Source organism: Sus scrofa, chromosome 10, assembly GCF_000003025.6.
Source record: "Sus scrofa isolate TJ Tabasco breed Duroc chromosome 10, Sscrofa11.1, whole genome shotgun sequence".
NCBI classification, from domain to species: domain Eukaryota; kingdom Metazoa; phylum Chordata; class Mammalia; order Artiodactyla; family Suidae; genus Sus; species Sus scrofa.
The window spans coordinates 23,786,515-23,810,092 of record NC_010452.4 but is presented as its reverse complement, the minus strand read 5'-3'; the positions used below and the strand labels follow the sequence as shown (position 1 = coordinate 23,810,092).

The following is a 23,578-nucleotide window of genomic DNA, read 5'->3' as shown; positions in this document are numbered from 1 at the left end:
GATCAATCATATATACTAAGAAGCTGTGTTTATTTTTTTGTCTTTTTAGGGCTGCACCTGCAGCATATGGCGGTTCCCAGGCAAGGGGTCAAATGGGAGCTGTAGCCACCAGCCTACATCACAGCCACGGCAACGCCAGATCTGAGCCGCATCTGCAACATACACCTCAGCTCCCGGCAATGACGGATACTTAACCCACTGAGTGAGGCTGGGGATCGAACCTGTGTCCTCATGGTTCCTAGTCAGATTTGTTTCCACTGAGCCACTTTCAGTTTTTAAAGTTTTGTTCTGTTCCGGAGTTCCCATGGTGCGTGGCTCGGTGGTTAACGAATCCAACTAAGAACCCTGAGGTTGCGGGTTCGATCCCTGGCTTTGCTCAGTGGGTTAAGGATCTGGTGTTACCGTGAGCTGTGGTGTAGGTCACAGACAGGGCTTGGATCCCATGTTGCTGTGGCTCTGGTGTAGGCCGGTGGCTGTAGCTCCGATTCGACCTGGGAACCTCCATATGCCATGGAAGTGGCCCAAGAAATGCAAAAAGACAATAAATAAATAAATAAATAAATAAATAAAATAAAGTTTTGTTCTGTTCCTTGCATTTTGTGTTTTGTCTACCTTATTATTATTTTTCTTTTAATGGCCGCACCTGTGGCATGCGGAAATTTCCGGGCCAGGAATTGAATCCTAGCTGCAGCCGCTGCAGTTGGCTTCTTAACCCAAGGCACCAAAGCGGGGAACTCCATCTCCAGCTTCCTTTTTCATGTCTGAGGTCTCTTTCTAGTTAGAGGTGTTCCGAAATATCCAGCCATTCCTCAGTGTCCATTTACATGCAGGAGTTGGAGGCCCTCAAAGGCTGATGGGAAACTCCAGGTGGGACCAGCCTCACAGCGAGATGGTCAAGCTGGGTCCCGCTTGGCCCCCGGATGTCAATGCCTCCTCGGGACGGTCAGTTTTCCTGGATCAGGATCTCCCATCTCCTGCCGGGGCGTGCGAGCCTGGCCACCAGTGTTTCTGGAGCAAATGTGGGGGATGGTATGTCTGTCCCCTCCATCTGGGAACCTTCCTCAGGCCTCTTGCTCTCAGTGGCATGCCTGAGTCCCCTGCTGTGCCTACTGCCTGGTGTCATTGACTCTGCCGGTCCCCTTCTCCCAGGACCCTGTCTTCTCTTCCTCTGGCTCTCCCGCTGTGCTCTTTCTCTCCTCCTCTGAATCCTTCCTTCCCCTCCCCCTTTTCTCCTTCTTCTTCTTTGGCTGCACCCTCGGCAGGCGAAATTTCCTGGGCCAGGGATCAAACCTGAGCCACAGCAGCCACCTGAGCTGCTGCAGTGACACCAGGTCCTTAACCTGATGAGCCACCAGGGAACTCTCCCCCCTTTCCTCCGGACCCCACACCCAGCTATCCTTGCCACTCCTGCCATTGACTGGTGGGTCCCAGTCTGCCCTTCCAGGCACTGTGTCCTCCCGAGCGCTGCACCAGGACAGCCAGCCCCCCCAGGACAGCCAGCCCCCCCAGCTGCCACTGGTCTGTCCCCTGAGCATCTAGGTTCCATCTACTCAGCTCGGAACTCAGCAGCTTCATCCCACACCAGCTCTTCCCCCTGCACCACGCCTCTACTTTCAAAGTATGTGCCACGCCCGCCCCGTCGGCGAAGACGGAGGATCATTCTAGATTCTTTCCTTCAGTGCCTCTGCTGCTGCCCCACACTCCAACACGCTCCACTCAGTCCGCAGGTATGGAGATGGCCTCACAATTGCCTGTTGGTTCTGCCTTATGGACAAATCAGCGAATATTGCCTACGATGAGCAAATATTTCCTCCCTGAAGCCAATGGCTGCTGAAGCCACTGATGCGCCCTGAGGGGACTCAGGAAGGAGGAAAACAGGATACTGGCCCTAGGTGGTGAAGACGCCTATCTGAGGAATAATTTCAGTGAGCCCAGATGCTTGCATTGTTACGTACATAAAAAGCACTAAAATCATTAACGGGAGGTATCTGCTTTTTTGTGACCAGCAGGACACACTTTGGACGTTTAACTACTAGTTTGCTTTTTTTTCCATGAAAATACCTGTACATTCCTTTTTTTTTTTTTTTTTTTTTTTTGTCTTTTTGCCGTTTCTTGGGCCGCTCCCGGGGCATATGGAGGTTCCCAGGCTAGGGGTCTAATTGGAGCTATAGCCACTGGCCTATACCAGAGCCACAGCAACGCGGGATCCGAGCCACGTCTGTGACCTACACCACAGCTCACAGCAACGCCAGATCCTTAATCCACTGAGCAAGGCCAGGGATCAAACCCGCAACCTCGTGGTTCCTAGTCGGATTCGTTAACCACTGCTCCATGACGGGAACTCCATAAATTCCTGTACATTCTGACCCCCACCTACTTCTCTGAAACAGTTCCTCCGAGCTGCTGAGAGGATGTGTCAGGACTGTAGTTTTCAGTAAGGTCCCCAAATAACACATAACTCCCAACTCGCAGGCTGTGTGTTTTTCTTCCATTGACGTCTCCTCTGCTCCAGGCCACTGCCACTGCCTGATTTCAGGTCCTCCTCAGCAGTCACTCCTTCTTCTTCTTATGTTGTTGTTGTTGTTTATATTATTTATGTGTAAATTTTGCTTTATTTATTTATTGTCATTTTGTTCTGGCCTCTGAACCAATCCCTTGCTCTCCAATTCTCCCACCCTCTGATCCAGCTTTTATTCTGCAAGCTGCATGAACTTTTAAAAACTCACATCTTCCTGGATGCCCTGGAGGCCCAGCGGGTTAAGGGCCCAGTGATGTCTCTGCTGTGGCTCGGGTCACTGCTGTGGCACAGGTTCAATCCCCGGTCCGGGAATTTCTGTGTGCCACGGGTGTGGGAAAAAAAAATTTACGTCTTCCTGCATTACCCTGGTTTATAGCCCTTTCTATTTTATTTTATTTTAATTTAATTTAATTTAATTTTATTTTATTGCCTTTTTAGGGCTGCACCTGCCGTATATGGAAGTTCCCAGGCTAGGGGCTAAATCCGAGCAGCCGCTGCCAGCTCACACCATAGCCACAGCAATGCTGGATCCTTAACCTGCTGAATGAGGCCAGGGATCAAACCCATGTCCTCTTGGATACCAGACAGGTTCATTAATTCTGAGCCATGATGCAAACTCCAACAGCCCTCTAAACAGATCTCTGTGAAATGCAGGAGCCCAGAATCCTTGGCACCTGGTGTGCAGACCAGGCTTTGTGACTCGTCACAAGGCTGCACCCACTCCCAGCTCACTTCCCCCTGTTCTCCCCAGGGTAGTCATTCACACTCTAGTGAGAGCAAACTGCCTAGGTTTCCCCCACCTGCAGGCATTTTCCACGCTGCATCTGCTGGGACCTCCTTGGGTCTCTAATGTCCTTTCTCCTTGGTTGCCTGATGACCTCTGTATTTCCTAAAAAAACGAGCTCAGGGGCTACCTCTTCCATGAAGCTTCTATAAAGTCCCATCACATTATGTCAGCAAACAGTAAAACACATGTGATTCCATGTTAATTACAATTGTTTCGGGCGTTTTCATATATTCACAAAGCAGGAGCTGAAGGCTTCCCATCTGTGTAGATCTGAGTCTGAATCACAAAGAACTCACACTTATCAAGGTTGGGAAGAGGGGGACAGAGAGGTGGAGCGTGTGCCACTCACCCCAGGTGGGAGCCCCTGAACTACTGTGAGGTGATTGTCCACGGAGGTGGGTGTTGGTGAGAAAGAATACTATTTTGTCTCAGGCTGTGAAATAGCCTGGCCACCTGGTGTCCACGAGGCACCTGGAATCTTCTTTTTTTTTTTTTTTTTCTTTTCTAGGGCCGCTCCTGCAGCATATGGAGGTTCCCAGGCTAGGGGTCCAATCGGAGATGTAGCCAATGGCCTACGCCAGAGCCACAGCAACTTGGGATTTGAGCCGCGTCTGCGACCTACACCACAGCTCATGGCAATGACGGATCCTTAACCCACTAAGCAAGGGCAGGGATGGAACCTGCAACCTCATAGTTCCTAGTCGGATTCGTTAACCACTATGCCACGATGGGAACTCCAGTTAGTTTTTTTTTTTTTTTTTTTTTTTTGAACCTTAACACCCTTAGCGCAGAAGCAGGAGGAGTTTCCTTCAACCTCTGCCTTGTGGGCGACAGGAACGGCCCCCCTGCAGCCTTGCTCAGCACTGCCCTCTAGTGTCTCAGCATCGCCGGGTCACCCCAGAGAGGAGCAGGGGCCGCAGGTGCTCCTCGGGGACAGTCGTGGACACACTGGTTCAGAAACACCCCCCCAGCGTACCCTTGAATGGGTTTCTTAGGGTCTCGGAGCTCCCCTGCCTCGGTGTGAAAGCGGGTGACTTCTAAATGACGGGCGTGAGTGTTAAGGGTTTCAAGTTTCCAAAGGAAGGTCCAAGCCCTGTAGCCTCTTAGGTTCTCAGGGGGACTTTCAGACGCAGGGACCCTTCCTTTAAGGAGGGTAAAACCCTGTCAAAGCAGCCACCAGGAGGCGCGAGGACTGCAGAGCAAGGTCTCTACTAGGTGGGCTGTTTGCTGCTCTCTAAGCCTGAGCGCCAGGATCCAGCCCGCTCACCTGTGTGGACAGGCACCGGTGAGGGGAAGGCGCCACGGATTCTGACCCTACCGGGGACACCTGTGTGTCAGCGGGGCGGGGGTAGGGAGGGGTGAAGGGGAGAAAGGGGACATAAAGCACCTCGCCGACGTGAGAGCCGAGGGTCACCGCTGTCACACTCACGCTCCCGAAGCGCCCTCTGGTGGCTATCGGCGGAACTTCGCCTACAGCTTTGAGAACTAATTTGTGCAGTTTTGTCGCCCAGAAGGACGGACAGACGTAAAGCCGCATCTTTCAGGCAGCTTCTTATCAAAATCTCCCTGACTTGTCACTTCGGGGACATTTTGTGAGACACCAAAGCCACAAAATTCCTAGATTAGCAATGGCCAATCCACACTCAATAATTTGGATTAATATCCAATTAATATCTGAAATGAATTTCTTCATTTTTCCTGTTTCCGGCTGCCATTTGACAGGATTAAAAATCATACTTCACTTTGACTGATAATTTTGAAACCTTTATGTTATAGGTAAAATAAATAAATCAGGATAATGACAATAATAATTTACTAAAAGCAGAATACTCGTTCGCACACTTTGGGGGCTCAGGACCCCCTTACACACTTTACCGAGGAGTCTATAAAGCTTTTGCAAGGTGGCCGTAATTACTTTTATTTACCATCTTAGAAATGGAAATGGAAAAAATTTAATATTGATTAATTTATTTCATAATTATAAGCCCTTCTTACATCATATTATGTAAGCCCAGATAGGTTTATATAATAAGCCTACATAACAGAAATAAAATATTTTTGGTAAATATAATGTTATAGGAGTTCCCTGGTGGCGTAGTGGTTAAGGACTCGGCATTGACACTGCTGTGGCGTAGGTTTGATCCCTGGCTGCTGAAAAAGAAAAAAAAATCGCATTCTTCTTTATTTTTTTCCTTTTTAGGGCCCATATACATCATGTGGAGGTTCCCAGGCTAGGGGTCCAATCGGAAGCTGCAGCTGCCATCCTGTGCCACAGCCACAGCGACATGGGATCCTTAACCCCCTGAGCAAGGCCCGGGATCAAACCCACATTTTCACGGAGACTAGTGTTCTCTTAACTACGTAGGAACTCCAAAAGAAACTCTCATTCTTTAGAGTTTTCTGGTGGTCCGGGCTGAGAGTGGTGGGGGGAGAGGGGGCGGAGGTGTGGGGCCAAGTGAGCAAGTGGGGGGCCGGGCCCTCACTGGACCCCAGGCTGGGCTCTGTCTGCCTTTGCACCTGCCTCCCTGTGTTCCTGCCGCGGCCTGGACACGGGGTGAAGTGGGGGTGTGGTCACAGCTCACGGTGACCTCTGAGGGGCTCAGTTTCACATGAGCAAAGGCCCAGCTGCTGTTCCTGTGTCCATCTGAGCTCATTGTTGGAGGGGAGAGCCGCTCATCACCTATACCAAAGTCAGCGAGAGGCTGGGACTGCACCTCCCTGGGGGAGGAGGCAGCTGGCACCTGGGCACTTCGAGCTTGAACAAGAAGCTTCTGGGCCAGCCCTTTCCTTGTGCCCTGGCCGTGGGCTCCCCACCCTTATTCCAGGACCCCAGGAACAGACAGGGTCCCTCCTGAGCCCCGAGAGGTGATGTCCTGCCCTGTCTTTGGTCAGAAGCACCTCTCCATGTTTCTGTTGGTTCGTTCATTTGTTCCATGAGCATTGATTAAGCACCTACTGTGTGTCGGGCACTGTGGGAGGCGCCGAGGAATACACAGGATCCGATGTGGAGCCTGCATTCAGGTATCTCCGGACGAGTAACTAGGCGTCCACGCCGTGGGTCAAGTACAGGGACGGAGGTCCGCAGGGGACTTCAGGGCCTGGAGCAGGGCTCCCAATGCAGTCGGGGTGGTCAGGGCGGGCTTCCTGGAGGAGGAGAGATACTGCAGATCCTTGGAGCGGGAGACGCGGGCTCTTGCGATTGCGGGGCCAGAGCTGAGGGCGGGTGGAGGCCGGAGGCTGGGGGTGGGGGTCACAAGGGCTGTGGCTCCTCTGTGGGGTTTGCACTTCGTCCTGAGGCCCCTGCTGGGGGAAACGGGAAGTGACCTCCTCCTCATTTTAGGAGGATGGTCAGGCAGCCAAGGGGGCCCGCAGTGGCTGTGATGAAGCTGGCAAGGTGGGGTGGCCTGAGCAGAGAGGGCAGGAGCAGGGTAGAGCTTGGGGCTCAGCTGACCATAGCGGGGGGGTGGGCCCCGGGTTTCTGGTTTGGTGCTTGGGTGTGGCTGTGCCATTTTCTGTGCCATGGTCACCAGAGGGGGGCTGGCCCGAGGGGCGTGTGGAACCAGTTGCTGGGCACACAGAACTGATGCCAGGGTGGTAGTGGGGGGTGACACAGATTTGGTGCCAGGCAGGCTGGGATTCTGTCCTGGGACTGGGTTCGTTCCTTTGACAAGGACAAACATCATTTCTGCCCCTTGGTGTCTGCAGCTGGGGAGGGGGACCAGCGTGAGAGCGAGAGGGAGGGTCAGGATGTATGAGGGGCTGGGTCCATGGGCCCGGACCACCCTCCCAGCCCCGGCTCACCATGGATCCCCAGGCCCAGACTCACCATGGGTCCTAGGCCCAGACTCACCGTGGATCCCAGGCCTGGCTCACCATGGCCTGTGTCAGCCCCTGGGACGTGGGGCCTCTCTCACGTGTGGCTGAAAAAAGAAATGAACAAACGATGGCGGAGTGTGTGGGGACCCCTAAAGTTCAGGTTCAGAGATTGAGGCAAAGGCAGGAAATGGCCAGGGCAGTCCTTGGCTGGGCAGTCTGGACCTGGCTCACGGGGGTGGGGCAGGAGGGCACCCTGGGGCCACTGGCTTCCAGTGTCGCTCCTGCTCCCAGCCCAGGGTGTGGAAGGAAGTATCTGACAAGGGGCGCTAAGTCTGGGGAGGCCGTGTTCGGGGTCAGGGCCTCCCCTCAGTGGCTGACACCTGTCAGCCGGGGCTCTGGGAAGGCTCTGGTCTGCAACGCAGAGGAGCTCAAATTGGCAAGAGACCAGGCCCAGCCTGTCTGCCTTCCTGCTCTGGGGGCACTGCTCAGTGACGGCCCATAGGCCCCGCCACGCTCCCTTTCCCCACCCCCCGTCTGAAGCCCATCGGCTGGTCCAGGGCCAGCTGAGAGGAGGCTGGGGCAGGTGCCAAGATGGCAGGGCCCAACAGCCCTATTTGTGAGGCCCCTTTGGGCACAGAGCTGGGGAGGCTGGAGAGGCCCAGGCATGAGGGCCAAGGCTTCCCTTCCCTTCATGTCCAGGGGGCCTGGCGGGCCCGGGGCCCTTGGTGTGGATGGCCAGACACCGGAAACACGGGGGGCGAGGGATGGTGTGGGCGGAGTTGGGACTCTAGGGCTGGAACGAGGGTCCCCACGAAGGCTGAAGATGAATCAGTCCCCCTGAGGCCAGGATTCCTCTTGGTCCCTTTGGAGGGAAGGGTTTGCCGTGTGGATTGGGATCGTGTGGTCCCCTACTTTCTGGGTTGTTTTGACCATCGTTCACTCTGCTATTTGTCAGTCTTGACCTCTTTGTTTTTTTCCTTTTCAAAAAGCAGGGTAGGGAGTTCCCGTCATGGCTCAGTGGTTAATGAATCCGACTAAGAACTATGAGGTTGCGGGTTCGATCCCTGGCCTCACTCAGTGGGTTAAGGATCCAGCGTTGCCGTGAGCTGTGGTGTAGGTCGCAGATGTGGCTCGGATCCGGCATTGCTGCGGCTGTGGCGTAGACTGGCAGCTACAACTCCAATTAGACCCCCAGCCTGGGAACCTCCACATGCTGCGGGTGCGGCCCTAGAAAAGGCAAAAAGACAAACAAAACAAAACAAAGCAGGGTAATCTATGCAAAAAATTCATTTTGGTTTTGTGCATATTAAGATTTTGTAAGACAGGAGTTCCTCTCATGGTACAGCGGAAACAAATCCAACTAGGAACCATGAGGTTGTGGGTTCGAGCCCTGGCCTCCCTCAGTGGGTTAAGGATCCAGCGTTGCCGTGAGCTGTGTTGTAGGTTGCAGACGTGGCTCGGATCCCAAGTTGCTGTGGCTGTGGTGTAGGCCAGTGGCTATGGCTCCGATTAGATCCCTAGCCTGGGATCCTCCATATGCCGCAGGTACGGTCTGAAAAAAGGACAAAAAGACAAAAAAAAAAAAAGATTTTGTAAGACAGATCTAGTCTATTGTAAATTGTAAACATGATAGACCCAGGCAATAAACTCCAGCAGACTCACCCCCGCCCCCAGAGTCCTCCTCTGATCCCCAGCTGCTCCTTGGCGGGCGTCCGCCTCTGTTTTCCATCCCAGCCTCTTCACCCAGAATCCTGTGCCCCAACCTGCACACCCCCAGACCCTGTTCTTCCTCCCCACCTGGAGGTTCCCCAAAGGTACCTGACCGGAGCCAAATTAGAGCAACCTCTGTTGGTCTAGAGGGCAGGGCCTTCCCCTCCATGGCACTTGGGTACCTCCTGAGGACACCCCACGACCAGCTCTGCTCCCACTGGACCGGAGCACAGCTAGCGCTCCCCAACCATTTGCCCCTGGCAGGGCCTCTCCTGGCTTCCGAGAGGGGTCAGCGTCCTGATTGTCCTGCCCCAGCCTGGGCTCCTGGCCCATGAGATGACCAACAATAATAGCCACTGGATTAACATAGCAGGCATTGTCTTCCTCTGAGCACAGGGTGGGTATTAGGTGTTCACCCACTGTCCTAAAAATAGCCAGAAGACAGGTGCACCAGCCCCTGGGCGCCGCTGGCCTGTGGCTGGACACAGAGGATGGGACGGGGCGGGGGAGGGGAAGTTAGTCTTGCCAGGTTCCTGGCACAGGGCTGGGTGTCGCTGGAACCCCCGAAACCCACCGGGAGAGGGCGCTGAGCATCTGTGGACCCTCAGATGCCACGGGCTTGAAGGGCAGCTCAGCCCCAGTACCCTCCCTGGACCCCGCGTGACACTCTTTATGTCACCACTCAGGTCCAGGCATCGTCTGGGCTCAAGAGGTCCAGAGCCTCAGAAGATGCCTGCACAGCAAGACTGCCTACTTGGAGCGTAGACTGAGGGGTCGGGTCCAGATGCTTCCTTGTGAGAGAAGGAGGGTGAGGGAGATGGCCCCCCTCCACCAGCCCTGCTGTCCCTGGGCCTCCGGGTGCCCCAGCCCCACCCCTGCTCAGAGCCCCGTCTGATCTGCTTATCTGTCCCCCCCATTCCCAGGGCTCCAGTCTCCTGGAGGGTGGCCACTGTGTGCCCAGGCTCTGTGCGTCCTTCTGAGCCTGGTACATGCATGTGTGTCTTCAAGCCTGTTGGCCGCTCTGTGTGCTGCCCTGTCCCCTCCATGAGGTGTGTGTGTGGTGGGCAGGGGCGGGGGAGGGGCGGCGGGTCTGTTCTATTTTTACCAGCCAGTTGCCGAGGGCTGGAGTTTTCAAAGCCTCCCCACCACTCTGCCCCCCACAGTCTGCAGTCCACAGCGAGCCGAGGCCAGCCTGACCCACAGAGACTGAGCACGGTGAGTGTCCGCAGCCTGGGCAGATGAGCTGGGCTCTAGGTTCAGGATGGAGCAGGGCTTGGACGTGGAAGACGAGGGCTCTTGCCTGTGCGATTGGGTTTGGGGCGAGCAGTCCTAAGACAGCCCTGCATCATTTTGTGCTGCAGGACAGCATCCCCTGTAAAGGTGGCTGGAGGGGAACCCCCCGCCCCAAACCCATTTAAAAGCTGGAGCCCAGAGGGGGCTTTTCCACCTGCTGCCCCAGGAACCCCAGGGTGGAGCCAGGGGACTGTTTCTACCCTGGCCACCCAGCTGGTCCCAGGAGGGAGAGGAGTGCCCTGGGGACCAGAGGGGGCAGAGGGGTTACAGCTGCACGTTGAGGGGAGCCTGGTGAGCAGGGCGGGGAGTGACCCCTGGGGTGGAGGAGAAGGAAAGAGGTAGGGGCAGGCCTGGGGGGCTGGAAGGCTGCACCCTACCACCCCCCGCGGACATCGTCCTGCCTCTTTGTTCTTTGTTTCCGAGGGACTCACTTGGCGCCCTTGTAGACGACGGAGCTGGTGCGGGCAGAGCGCCAGCCCTGTGTCCGCCCCCCTGCGCCCCCCTGCACTCCTGGTCCCGGGGGAAGGTGGGGGCTCTGGGGGGAAGGTAGGAGGGCACAGCATCAGGGTTGGAGGCAAGCCCGGAACCCACAAGTGAGGTGGGGGCATGGGGGGGGGAGCTGGAGGCAGCCCTGCTACTGGCTGTGAGACTGTCCCCAGCACTTGGGGGGCCTGCTTATTCTGTGCTCAGGGTTAGGGGTGGACCCCTCAGCCTCAGCCTTGGGAGCACAAGCCTGTCAGACAGGGAGGACTCGGATGCCCTTGAAGTGGGGCCCAAGGTCGGGAATGGGAACAGGGGGAGGAAATTCGCTTGCCTGAGAGTCAGGTGTGCAAAGACAACAGGTCCTCTCCCTGCTCACACATGATCACATACACACACCCCCCACACTCACCCGAGCACACACTCACACCCATGGGCATACACACTCACACTCTCACACACACTCACTCGGGGCTTCGGGGGGGGCGCAATCCAGTGACCCCCCCCTCCACTGTGGTTCCCATTAGGTTATCACCTTCTGGCTGCTGGGGGCAGGGGGCGGGCGGCCCGCTGAGCTGCCTTCTCTGCAGTTGAGTTCTTATCTGGTTCCCCCTTGTCTTCCAGGGGATGTGTTGAGGGGCCTCGTCTGAGGGGGAGGGATCTGAGCATGGCTGGGACCCAGGCTAGCTGCATGGGCAGGGGGCTCTCCAAGGAGGCGTGGATGCAGCCCTTACCGAGGGCGAGCTCTGGGCCCCCAGGGGCCGGGCATGGCAGGGTTGATGATGGGACAGGGGCCTGGGGTGGGTCTTCCCAACTACCCTTCCTCTTTGGGCCTCCCCCACGTCTCCAGAGGGGAGCAGCCCTCGAATAAACAGCTGGCGATAAAATCTAATTCCAGCCAAGCATCTCGGGAATGTACGTGGCTTCCACCTCCCCACTGTGCCCCAGGGTGACAGCTGAGGCTCCGGGTCACGCTCCCTTTCCCTCCCCCCTCCCAGGCCTCACCCTTCCCTGGCCCAGGAGGGGGTGGTTTCTGATGGGAGGTTCGGGAGGGGCGGCCAAGGCCCACCCAGGCTTCCAGGGCACAGCGGGGAAGGGGAGAGATGAGGCAGGGGCAGGTGGCTCTGGCGGGAGGGGACTGTGGCCTCCCTGGTGAGTCCTGTGGAGTCTGCCCTCCCCCACTCCAGGCCAGGCTCTGGACCCAATCCAAGCTCCTGGGCCCTGCGCTCAGCCCCCACCCCATCCCCTCCCACTTCATGACCCAGCTCAGGGCTCCCAGCCTGCCTTGCACACCTGCCCCCCTCTCCTGCATGCCCCACGCCCGCTCCCCCATATCTTTGGCACAAGCCCCGCCCCCTTGGTCCAACTGGGGCCAGATGGGGGTCAGGCCTCACCCTCACAGCCCCAGGACCCTCTCTTGGTCTGGGTGCCAGCGTGTCTGGCTAAAAGGAGCCCCAGGATCACCAGTCAGGGGGCTTCCAACTGGAGGCAGAGGTCCTCACGGCAGACACGGGCCCGGGGGCTAAGTCCCTGCCACCAGGGCCGGGCTCTGCTGACTGGATCCAGTTTGAACAAAGGCTCAAGAGCCAAATATTAAGTAGAAAACAAGTTATCCCAGCATCATTTTACAGAGAGCAAAGCCGGCCGAGGGGGTCAGGAGAAATTCGAGTGGACCATAGGTTTGCCCGCCTCCTGGCTTAACCCACCCCTATCCCTGCCTGATGCTGGGACCCCTCACTGCCCAGCGGGGTCTCATGGTTGTCCACATGAACGGCGCCCCCTGGAGTTGTGCCGTTCTGCAGTCACTTCCTGCTCCCACCCCTGAGACCTGCCCAGACCACCCATTGTTCACAGGACCTCTCAGCTGTGGGTCAAGGTCAAAGTCCAAGAGTGAGCCCCACCCCCACCCTCCAAACACACCTGTGTGGCTCCATTCTGCTCCCCACAGGCGTCGGCTGCCTTTCTCTAGAAAGGCCCAGATAGGAAATGTTCTAGGCTTTACAGGTTACCTAAGATTCTCTTGCATATTCTTTTTTGTTTTACAATTGTTTAAGCCAAAACAGGCCATTTCTGGGCTGTAGTTGCAGATCTTTGTGTCCTATGCACCTGTCCACCCAGCAGGACCATTTTTGCTTTTTTTTTTTTTTTTTTTTTTTGGCCTTGCCTGTGGCATCTGGAAGTTCCAGGGCCAGGGATCAAACCTGGGCCGTAGCAGCTACTTGAGCCACGACAGGGACAACAGCGGATCCTTAACCTGCTGAGCCACCAGGGAACTCCCCGCTTTTGAATTCTAAAAGCCTTCTTTGCCTTTGCCTTTGTTTCTTCGGGCCACACTCATGGCACATGGAGCTTCCCAGGCCAGGGGCTGAATCAGAGCTACAACTGCCGGTCACTGCCACAGCCACGGCCACAGCCACAGCAACACGGGATCCAAGCCGTGTCTTTACCTACACCAGAGCTCACGGTAACACCAGACCTCCAACCCACTGAGCGAGACCAGGGATCGAACCCGCCTCCTCACAGATATGGTTTCCATGAGGTTCCATGAGGATACGTTTCCATGGATACGAATCCTTAAGGCGTCATTTCTGCTATGCCACAATGGGAACTCCCTGCTTTTTGGCTGGGCTGCCAGGTGTGTGGGGGGCAGGAACGGTGACCCTCCCTCACAGAAGCTTCCTTCTGCCCCCCAGGTGCCGCCCCCCGACAACCATGCCGGAAGTGTAAGTAATTCCCACCCGCCTGGGGCTCCAGGAGGGAGTGACACTTTGCTGCAGATTTCACCCTGTCTGTTCTGTCCCTGAAGCAGTTCCCAAGGAGGAGACTAGATCCTTAAACAGGGACAGTTGAGTGCGGGCTCCCCGAGCTCCCCAGGGTCCCCAGGCATCCTTCCAGCCTTGGAGCGGGAAGCCCCCTTTGGCCTGTGCTTCAGTGTGTCTGCTCGGATCGAGTGGATCACACGTCCGAGGCCACGATTTAACGCTGCCCAGTAGATGAGCCAAGCTTTGGGGAGGGACCTACGCGCCCGGGGCCAGAAGCTTGCACAGCCCCCCCCACCCCCCCCCGTAGTGTGCGATGGTCCCCACCAAGGGCCTCCAGGAGCCCACGGGGCTATGGGTTTCATTCTATTCTGCTGGTCCTCTGATGCGACCCCCCCATTCCTACTGCATGAGGCTTGATTTCTTTTTTTTCTTTTCTTTTTTTTGTAATGCTTGATTTCTTTGCGCGGCTGCTTGTATGCTCTGCACTGTTCACACCCACTCTGTTTTCTGCTCTTCCCTGCCCCGTGCCTGCTGTGATGGACGCCTGCAGTGAGGTAAGCGAGAAGGGGAATCTGTCCTGGTGATGTTTTCATTTTTATTCTTTTTTTTTTTTTGTCTTTTTGCCTTTTCTGGGCCACACTCACGGCATATGGAGGTTCCCAGACTAGGGGTCGAATCGGAGCTGTAGCCGCCGGCCTACACCAGAGCCACAGCAACACCAGATCTGAGCCGTGTCTGCGACCTACACCACAGCTCATGGCAGAACCGGATCCTTAACCACTGAGCAAGGCCAGGGATCGAACCCGCAACCTCATGGTTCCTAGTCGGATTCGTTGACCACTGAGCCACGATGGGAACTCCCTGGTGAAGTTTTCAGACAGTGACATTGTGGGGGGCGTTTGAGGGAGGGGCCCTGGGGCTGAGCAAACTCCCAGGAGAATAGAAACCTGGGGGGGAGATTCCAGAAGTGGGGCCCCTCAAGGCCCAGGTTGGGGGGTGCATGATGTCTTCGGAAGGTGGTCCTGGGCTGGGACCAGGCTGAGCTGGCAGGACGCTGCTCCTGTGCTGATCCCCGAGCAAGTTTTCCCCGAAGGTCTGAGAGCTGGTTCAGCCCTGGGGCTGCTGGTGGACCTGGGCAAAGCCACACTTTCAGGGTGATGGGAGGTGTCTTTGGGTTGTTTTACCCTGGGGCCCACACCCGCACATCGAGGGAGGAGCAAGAGGGTCCTTGCCCCCATGCCCCGCGTAGCCCTGGCCCCAGAGCCGTCCAGGTTTGTTGAGGCTGCTGTAGACACAGCCTCCATGTGCCTGGCCTGGGGTAGGGGCCTGCAGGCGGGGAGTGGGGGACCCAGGGCTGTCTGGGTGGGTATTAGCCGCACGGATGGAGGGATGGTGGGGGCACTTGGAAGAGATTCTTAGCAAGCGTCAAGTAAACTGTTTTTCAGTAGCTGCATGCATTTCTAAGTTGCATGGAGACTGACATGAAAGGGAGTCCCTGTGATTGTCGGGCAGAAGAGCTGGCCCCAAAGCTCCCCATGGTGTGTGAGAAACCATGCCACAAGGAAGCACTTCTACGGGTGCACGACACGGCTGACCACAATTACAGTGACAGGCCACTTCCTCACCATCATGCTGAACAGACACATGGCAAACCCCGAGGCTTTTGGCGAGGAAGAGACAGACCCCAGGCACAGTGGGCTGGGAGGCATGTGCCAAGCGCTAAAGCGCATTCATTTTCTCCCATGAGAATCGCTCAAAGTGTATCCGTTTGACTTTACACACAAGAATAACAAACCAGACCCGGAGTTCCCTTCGTGGCTCAGCGGAAACGAATCTGACTGGCATCCATGAGCACGCAGGTTCGATCCCTGGCCTCGCTCAGTGGGTTAAGGATCTGGCATTGCTATGAGTTGTGGTGTAAGTCGCAGACGTGGCTTGGATCCCGTGTTGCTGTGGCTCTGGCGTAGGCCGGCAGTGTAGCTCCGATTGGACCTCTAGCCTGGGAATCTCCATATGCTGCAGGTACAGCCCTAAGAGACAAAAAATAAAATAAAATAAAAAATAAAAAAGTAAAGTAATAACAAACTAGGCCCCAGGCCAGTGCTTAGCACTGTAGCTGCAGGTGGTGGCTGGCCTGTGGCACGAGAAGTGACTGCCTGTGTCCAGGAGGAGACACACAAGCTCAGAGTGAGGGGTGGAGCTGTCCCTCTTTGCTTCCCTTGGGGACACTGCCGTGGGACTAACACCTGCTGGTACCTACTCAGGAAGAGATGTCAAGGATTTTTAATAAGAAGAGAAAATAGTTTTAATATCTGAGAATAATTTATATAGATGATGTCAACATCAAAAAAGGTTTTTTTAATTTTTAATTAAAATTTTTTTATTTTTTATTATTATTGGTTTTTTGGGTTTTGTTTTTGTTTTGGTCTTTTTGGGCCACACCTGCAGCATATGGAGGTTCCCAGGCTAGGGGTCTAATCAGAGCTGGAGCCACCGGCCTACACCACAGCCACAGCAACGCCAGATCCGAGCTGCATCTACAAACTATACCACAGCTCACAGCAACACCGGATCCTTAACCCACTGAGCGAGGTCAGGGATCGAACCTGCAATCTCATGGTTCCTAGTCGATTTGTTTCTGCTGCGCCATGATGGGAACTCCTTATTGTTTTTATTTTATTTTATTTTTGTCTTTTCTAGGGCTATACCATGGCATATGAAGGTTCCCAGGCTAGGGGTCTAATTGGAGCTGTAGCCACCGGCTATGCCAGAGACACAGCAATTTGGGATCTGAGCCGCGTCTGTGACCCACACCACAGCTCATGGCAATGCCAGATCCTTAAAAAAGGTTTTATTTTTATTTTTTTCTTTTTGTGGCCACACCTGTGGCATATGGAATTTCCCAGGTCAGCTTGTGGCAATGCCGGATCCTTAACCCACTGAGCGGGACCAGGGGTCGAACCCACGTCCTCATGGATACTAGTTGGGTTCATTTCCGCTGCACCATGACGGGAACTCCTAAGCTTCTTTCCTGAGGGAACTCACGGGTTGTTTCTCTGACATGATACAACACTGCCACCCAGAGCGCTGAGCCGGGCACTGTGTCCCTGCTTCTGGAAGCCTGTGCACATCCTCCGTCTCGCCTGGTCTGTCTGTAGTCACTTTGGGACCCAGTAAGGTGGGTCTCAGCCCCATTCACTGGCAAGAAAGGGGTGCCAGGGGCTGTGAAACCACCCAGGGTCTTGCAGGATTTGGCCCCTTGGTCACAGGAGCTGATGGCAGCCTGTCTGAATCTGAGGGGTTAAATCACCAGATGAGCTTTGAAGGGACCTGAGGCAAGGATTCTGGGTAATGCGGGTGACCTGGCCGGTACCGTTCTGTCCTGGCCTGGGTTTCTGGTTCCGCAGCCTCTGCCTTATTCAATTCCTCTTCTTTCCCCCTCAGAGAAAACCCAAGATCACTGCCTCCCGCAAACTCCTGCTGAAGGTGTGCTGGGTCCTGGTTTTGGGGAGATGTCCAGGGGAGGCAGAGGGGCACAGGGCAGCCTTGGGGGTTGGGGGAAGGGTCATGGGAGGGTGACAGGGGGCCAAAGCCTGGGAGGAGGCAGGACCAGCTTCAGGGCACAATCCCCCATCTCCCGATCTCCCAATCTCCCAATCTCCCAGTGGGAGCCTGGGAGAAGAGCTTTATTTTGCTAAGAGTCTTTGAAGCTCTGGGGGCGCAAAGAGAGTGGTAGGAGATTGACGGACAGGAGAGAAAGAGGAAGACTGAGGCCAGCTCGGTCCAGCTGGGCTCTGCCTTTCCTGCGGGCTGGCCCCCTCACCTGGCTCTGTCCCATCCAGAGCCTGATGCTGGCCAAGGCCAAGGAGTGCTGGGAGCAGGAACACGAGGAGCGAGAGGCTGAGAAGGCTCGCTACCTGGCTGAGCGCATCCCTACGCTGCAGACCCGAGGCCTGTCCCTCAGCGCCCTGCAGGTGGGTGTGTGGGGGCGTGGGGGGTGGGGCTGCAGGTGGGGGAGGGGGGGACCAGCTGGCAGGGGCCCTGACTTGGCTCAAAGCTCTATCCTCCCTTACCTGGTCCCTTCAAGCCCTGAGGGTTGGGGCCACTGGATCCCTTCTTACAGGTGGGGAGGGAGCTGCAGGGGAGAAGGGGCTTGCTTGGGGTGGGGCTGAGCTGGATGGGGCCCAGTCAGACCAGCAAGATGGTACAGGGCAGGGAGGTGGGTGGGCTTGGCCGTCCTCCGCTGACCATAGGTCTTTAATGTTTTCATTTTTTGTTTTTATTTTTAAAATGTTTTAATTTTTAATTTTTGTCTTTTTAGGCTGCACCTGTGGCATATGGAGGTTCCCAGGCCGGGGGTCGAATCGGAGCTACACCTACGCCACAGCCATAGCAATCAGGATTCGAGCTGTGTCTGGGACCTATAGCAGAGCTCACGGCAATGTTGGATCCTTATCCCACTGAGCGAGGCCAGGGATCAAACCTGTGTCCTCATGGATACTGGTCAGATTTGTTTCCACTGAGCCAGGATGGGAACTTGTATTTTTCCTTTTCTATGGTACCCATGGCCTATGGAAGTTCCCCGGCCAGGGATTGAATCCCAGCCACCGCTGCAACCTCACCACAGCTGCTGGAGCCTTAGTCCACTGCACCACACCAAGGGTCAAACCCTTGCCTCCCGGGCAACCTGAGCTGCTGCGGTCTGATCCTTAACCCACTGCATCACAGTGGGAACTCCTTTTAATGTTTTTAAAACATTGACAAGGTTTAAATGCCAGTGACTGCAGAGTAGAGGCTGAAGGAAATTCAGATCTTTGACTTATGAAGGGGCTGCCTCTGGATACCCCCACCATAGGGTGAAACTATCATAGGTTGAAAGTGAATTGAATATACTTAACCTGCCACACACACCAGTTCAGCCTCTCCCGCCTTACACATGTGCACAACTCGTGCCTTAGCCTACAGTTGGGCAAAATCAACCTCCACAAACCCATTTGATAATAAAGTGCTGAGTACCTCCTGTAATTAGTGAAGACAAGGGACTGTCTGGTACAGAAAGTTCTAAGCGTGTTGGTAGGTCAGCACGGGGCTGCCCAGGAGCTGCGGCCGGGGCGCTAGTCCTGGAAAGATCAAAACTCAAACTTCTGGAGTTCTCTGATTGTGTTCAGCAGGTTAAGAACCCAATATGGTGTCCATGGGGTTGTGGGTTCGATCCCTGGCCTTGCTCAGTGGGTTAAGGATCCGGCTTTGCCATGAGCTGTGGTGTAGGTGGCAGGCATGGCTTGGACCCTGCATTGCTGTGGCTGTGGCTGTGGTGTAGGCTGACAGCTACAGCTCCGATTAGACCCCTAGCCTCGGAACCTCCATATGGCATAGGTGAGGCCCTAAAAAAAAAAAAAAAAAAAAAAGAAAAAAAAAAAAAGCAAGAAAAGAACAGAAAGAAAGGAAAACCAAGGGCTTCCCCTCCAGTGAAGGGCTCCATCAGCCCTTCCAGATTTTGCTCAGAGTTGAGAGAAGCTGGACCTCCAGCTTTGAGGCAGAAGAGGGAACCTGGGGTCTGAGTGGCTCCCTCCTCTCCCTTTCTGACCCCCCTTCTCCCCAGGACCTGTGCCGGGAACTTCACGCCAAGGTGGAGGTAGTGGATGAGGAGAGATATGACATTGAGGCCAAATGCCTGCACAACACCAGGGAGGTGAGCCCGGGGGCGGGGGGCACGGCAGGCTGGGGGAGGGGGCACAGCAGGCTAGGTAGGGGGAATGTCTGGGGGAAGGGGTACAGCAGGCTGGGTGGGGGGATGTTTAGGAGGTCGGTGGGTAGTGATGTGGCAGCTGTGGGCTAGGTCCCCTCCCCTCCTAACAGGATGCTCTGGGCCCCTCACTCTGGCCCCAGGTGGGGGATGGGCAGAGACAGGGTGACAGTACAGACTCCCCCCCACCTGCCTGGACTCTTCAGTGGGAAAGCAGCGGCCCCACTTACCCAGGAAGACAGTTGTACGCCTGGTAACCACCTCTTGCCTTGCGAAAGGCTTCCATGTGTGTTTTATCTTTAATCTGCCCTGCACGCCTGGGGACCAAGTGGGTGCTTTCATCTGCACCTGACAGATAAGGACACTGAAGTTCAGAGAGGCTGAGCAACTCAGCTTGGGTCACACAGAGGAGGTCCAGGCACCAATGTGGTCTCTGAGTCCGACTTCAGTGCTCAGCGCTCCCTTGGTGTGGGACACGGGGCCACCGACCCCACCCAGACCGTCTTAGAGCAGTGGGTGGAACGCGGTGGGCAGGGCTCCTGCTGCTGGAGCGGGCAGTGCCCAGGCGCCTATTCAAGCAGAGGGGGATGGGGGCGGGGACCAGGGCCACGGCCCTCCTTCCGCCTTTCCCCACAGGAATGATGGTCTGTGGGGTCACTGGTCTCCCCAGAATTCCCTCCAGAAGTGGTCCCTGAAATCCCCCAGGGCCTTGGACCTGGGGCTTTGTCCACCTGCTGGACCAGGGCTGTGCCCTCAGGGAGCTGCTGGAAGGCTCCCTGGGAAGGGAGTGGTTAGAAGCAGGAATAAGAGGAAGTGAACCCTTCTGCCTTTCCCTCCACGGCCATCACCGTCACAGCTCACGGCCTCCCTGCCCGGGTTGCACTCAGCCCGCACCGGTAGAATAGAATAGAGGGCGCTGCTTGCGAGGTGATGGTGGGTCTGGGTGGCCCTGGGAGTCTGGCCTGGAGCTTGGAGAACTGGGGGCTCTGGCTGAGACCTGGAGCCTTGAGTCGCCCCCTCCCTGCAGATCAAGGACCTGAAGCTCAAGGTGCTGGATCTGCGCGGGAAGTTCAAGCGCCCTCCCCTGCGGCGTGTCCGCGTCTCGGCTGATGCCATGCTGCGTGCCCTGCTGGGCTCTAAACACAAGGTGTCCATGGACCTGCGTGCCAACCTCAAGTCCGTGAAGAAGGAGGATACGGAGAAGGTCAGACCCTGACTTCACCCCATGCAGCCTCAGCAATGCCCGCCCCCCCCCGGAGCCCAGCCAGCAGGCAGAAGGTTCCAGAACCCCTGGGAGCCTGGGGGAGGCCTAAGGGTCCTGATCTTGGAGAAGAAAGACAGGGGTCCCACTGTGGGAGAGGCTGACCTCCTCTTACCAGTGCCTCTTGCGCATGGAGGCTGGGCTGCCCCCACCCCACGCTAAGTCTCTGATGTGGGTGGCCCCCGCAGGAGCGGCCCGTGGAGGTGGGTGACTGGAGAAAGAACGTCGAGGCCATGTCTGGGATGGAGGGCCGGAAGAAAATGTTTGATGCCGCCAAGTCCCCAACGTCTCAGTAGAGGTACCAGCGCCTGCCAGGCACTCCTAGGGCTGCCAGTCTAGAGGGCAGTGGGGAGGTGGTGAGCCGTGTGGTCCCGGGAGGGGGGCTCTCTTGGGGGCTTGGTCTTGCTCTCCCTCCACCAATGCCATGGACTCGTCATGCCTGCTTCCGGGGTGTTGGGGTGGCATCAGATCAGTGGTGGTATCAGACCTGGGTGCAGAGGGTCTGGGCCCTCCCTGGGGCACTGGATCTGAAACTCTGGGGTGGGGCCGGTCCCTGGTGACTCTGATGCAAGAGCTTAGAACCCTGGATTCCACGACCCCCAGGGACCTCCAGCCCTGATTTTTCAAAGTCGAAGCATTTTAGTTGCTTCCTGCAGGATCCTGCAAAGTGCCCGGACCAGGGCTTCCATTCGAGGACATAAGACCACCCTCTCTCTGAGGAAACTGCTGGAGAGAGCGGCAAAGTTAGGCCTCAGAGAGCCCTCAGTGGGCATGCTGAGGGGACATGCAAGGGCCAGGGGTCTGTCCGATGGCCCCGCCCGTCAGGGAAGCCTTCTGAAGGGCTGAGCACTGCCATGTGGTGGCAGGGGCAAGGAGGGCGTGCCTGGGCTCAGAGGTGGAGTGGACGCCTGGGCTGGTGCGAGAAGTCCCCGCTGGGGAGGTACCATGTGGGAGGGGTCTTGGCCCCCCCCCCCCGCGAGCTAAGGCTCATGGGAACCAATAGGACAGTGGCCCCCCCGGGGGCCCTGAGAAGGCCCGGCTGTGTGTGCCGTGGGTGAGGGGCTCAGGCCATGGGAAGCTGATGGTGTCTGTCCCTCTGTCCCTACAGGCCACTGGCCGAGCTGTGCTCTGGGCTCCCTGCACGCTTCTTCCTCCAGCCCCGCTCACCCGCATCTCAGCATCTCCCCCTGCGTTTCAGAGGGTCCCGCTCTGCTCCCCGTCTCCCCTCCAGCCTGAGCGCTCTCCTGCGGGGCTGAGATAACAGACTCCTGAGGAAGAACAGCGGTGTGCCAAGACCTCGCCTGGCGGGAGGGATCCCTGGGGCTCCTGGCCGCTGTGGGGCAGCCAGGCCCCGGGAGGGGCTGCCCCCTCCACTCAGCATGTCGCGTGCCTGAGGGCGTCACAGCCTCTCCATTAAAGCAGTGTCCTGGTCGTTTCTGCAGCTCTGGCTGTGAGCACCCGAGGGGGACAGGGAGTGTGCGAGGGAGGCTGTGCTGGGCTGTGGGCAGGAGCTCGGCTCAGAGTGCAGGGTACCCCTTGTGTCCAGTCCAGTGACGTCACACAGCACAGGCTCACCCCAAACGCTCGGCTCAGCAGCCTGAGCTTCGGCCGTCAAGGGGGCCTCTCCCTTCCCAGCCCAGCTGCTGCTCTCCCAATACCCCTCCTTCGCAGAGCCGGCTCACCTGTCCCCGGTGTGGGGGTGCTGGCATTCCTGACTGTCTGGGGACACCCTGCAGTACTAGGCCTGGCCACCAGGCAGCTTCTTCCTCACGATGGGCAGTTCCGAGCTGGCCCTGTCTGCCTTTATCCACCTCCATGCTCCCAAAAGGCCACTGCTTTCAGGGTGGATTCTGTCCCGAGGTGGGTGGTCGGTGGTCTGTCCTCTAGGTCAAGTCCTTCTATATCCCCCTGACATCTGGGCCATGCCTGAGATGGATGCAAGCCTGCTGGGGTGGAATGGGGGGGGCCTGGGGGCCCCCTCAACAGCTCGGAGGACTCCGGCTCCTGTGAAGCAGAGACCAATGTCTGGGCCAGAGTGTGGCCTGGTGGTCCCGGGCAGTATCACGTGACTCCTGAGATAAGCCTACAAGGAAGTGGCTGCTCCCAGGCCTGGCCCTTGGCCCTTTGGCCGTCTAGCCCAGGAGAGGCTGAGCTGCGTGAAGAGCTCCTTCCACCTGCCTGTGAGTCCCTGTCCTGCCCCCTGCACCCAGTGCATTATATGCCACAAATGCCAGAAGCTGGGTGCAAAGAGCAGTGCCGGCAGCTCCCTGGGGACCAGCACCTCGGGATGTGTTAGTGGAGGCAGCGCTCTGCCCAGGGCCTTGCTCCAGACAGCTCAGCGAGCAGAAGGGCAGACCTGTGGGAAGAAAACAACTCCTATCAAACAGAGACTCAGGCACACACACAGCCACACACACACAGCCACAGCCACACAGCCACACACACACAGCCACACAGCCCCATGCACACATGCGCACACACACGGAGCCACAAACACACACATTCACACAGCCACACACACGGCCACACAAACAGCAACACACACACACACACACACACGCACACAGATACATACACACAGTCTCCCCCCACCACCCCCCAATGCAAGTGAGAGCATGCACAAGGCTGAAGGACCGCACACCACAGGGCTTGGGCATGGGCTTTGTGCCAAGGCGGCCGCAGAATCCTGGCCCTTCTACCCAGCCCTGGTTGAGGAGTGGCCTCCCTGCTCGGCCCCCTCCACTGGAGAGATCCTGGCCCCGAGCTGCAAAGGTAGCTCCCGTCCTGCCAGCTGACTATTGACCTGGGCCCAGCAGATGGGGGCTCCGCCCTGGCCGACCCAGGCAGGGACCAGCTCGGGGCTTGACTCAGAGCAATGCCTGGGGCATAGAGCCTGCAGGAAGACAGCCCCCTAGGAAGGTGCCCAGGCCACCCAAGGGCCTCCATCAGCACGTCCCATCCCTCCTGTTCCTGGCAGGCCGAGACCTAGCCCCCTGTGCGGACAGAGTCCTGCGGGATGATGGGCAGGGGTTCTCGTGTCCTGGCGGAGGGGGGCTGGCTTAGCTGTGGCCACCAGCAGGGCCCCGATGGGGGGCATGGCCCACCCATTCCCCACTCCTCACGGTGGGCCAGCACCCCCTCCTGGACACGAGCAGGGCAGGGCTGCGAGCTGGACTCCTGCCGAAGGGTTCTGCCAGCATCCACA

The 23,578-nt window shown here is 57.0% G+C and overlaps 1 protein-coding gene and 1 long non-coding RNA gene across 3 annotated transcripts; one reads left to right on the top strand and one right to left on the bottom strand.

Moving 5' to 3' along the window:
• LOC106505119 lies at window positions 5,055-9,096 on the bottom strand. Its single transcript, XR_002336149.1, has 3 exons — window positions 8,940-9,096; window positions 7,132-7,225; window positions 5,055-6,608 (listed from the first exon to the last, which is right to left on the bottom strand). It is a non-coding gene; the product is annotated as an uncharacterized LOC106505119 (long non-coding RNA).
• Window positions 9,539-21,814, top strand: TNNI1 (troponin I1, slow skeletal type). Of its 2 annotated transcripts, XM_021064063.1 has the most exons (11): window positions 9,539-9,639; window positions 9,755-9,880; window positions 9,995-10,046; window positions 13,298-13,327; window positions 13,917-13,920; window positions 16,811-16,852; window positions 17,209-17,340; window positions 18,969-19,058; window positions 20,140-20,316; window positions 20,562-20,671; window positions 21,482-21,814. In XM_021064063.1, the coding sequence occupies exons 4-10, from the start codon at window positions 13,317-13,319 to the stop codon at window positions 20,667-20,669; spliced, it is 564 nt and encodes a 187-aa protein (XP_020919722.1). In that variant the 5' UTR covers window positions 9,539-9,639; window positions 9,755-9,880; window positions 9,995-10,046; window positions 13,298-13,316; the 3' UTR covers window positions 20,670-20,671; window positions 21,482-21,814.

What these genes read in the sequence shown, in the direction of transcription:
- TNNI1 (XM_021064063.1), top strand. An exon ending in CCCGCAAACTCCTGCTGAAG is followed by an intron (nt 16,853 to 17,208) that starts GTGTGCTGGGTC and finishes TGTCCCATCCAG; the next exon opens with AGCCTGATGCTGGCCAAGGC. An exon ending in AGAAGGAGGATACGGAGAAG is followed by an intron (nt 20,317 to 20,561) that starts GTCAGACCCTGA and finishes TGGCCCCCGCAG; the next exon opens with GAGCGGCCCGTGGAGGTGGG.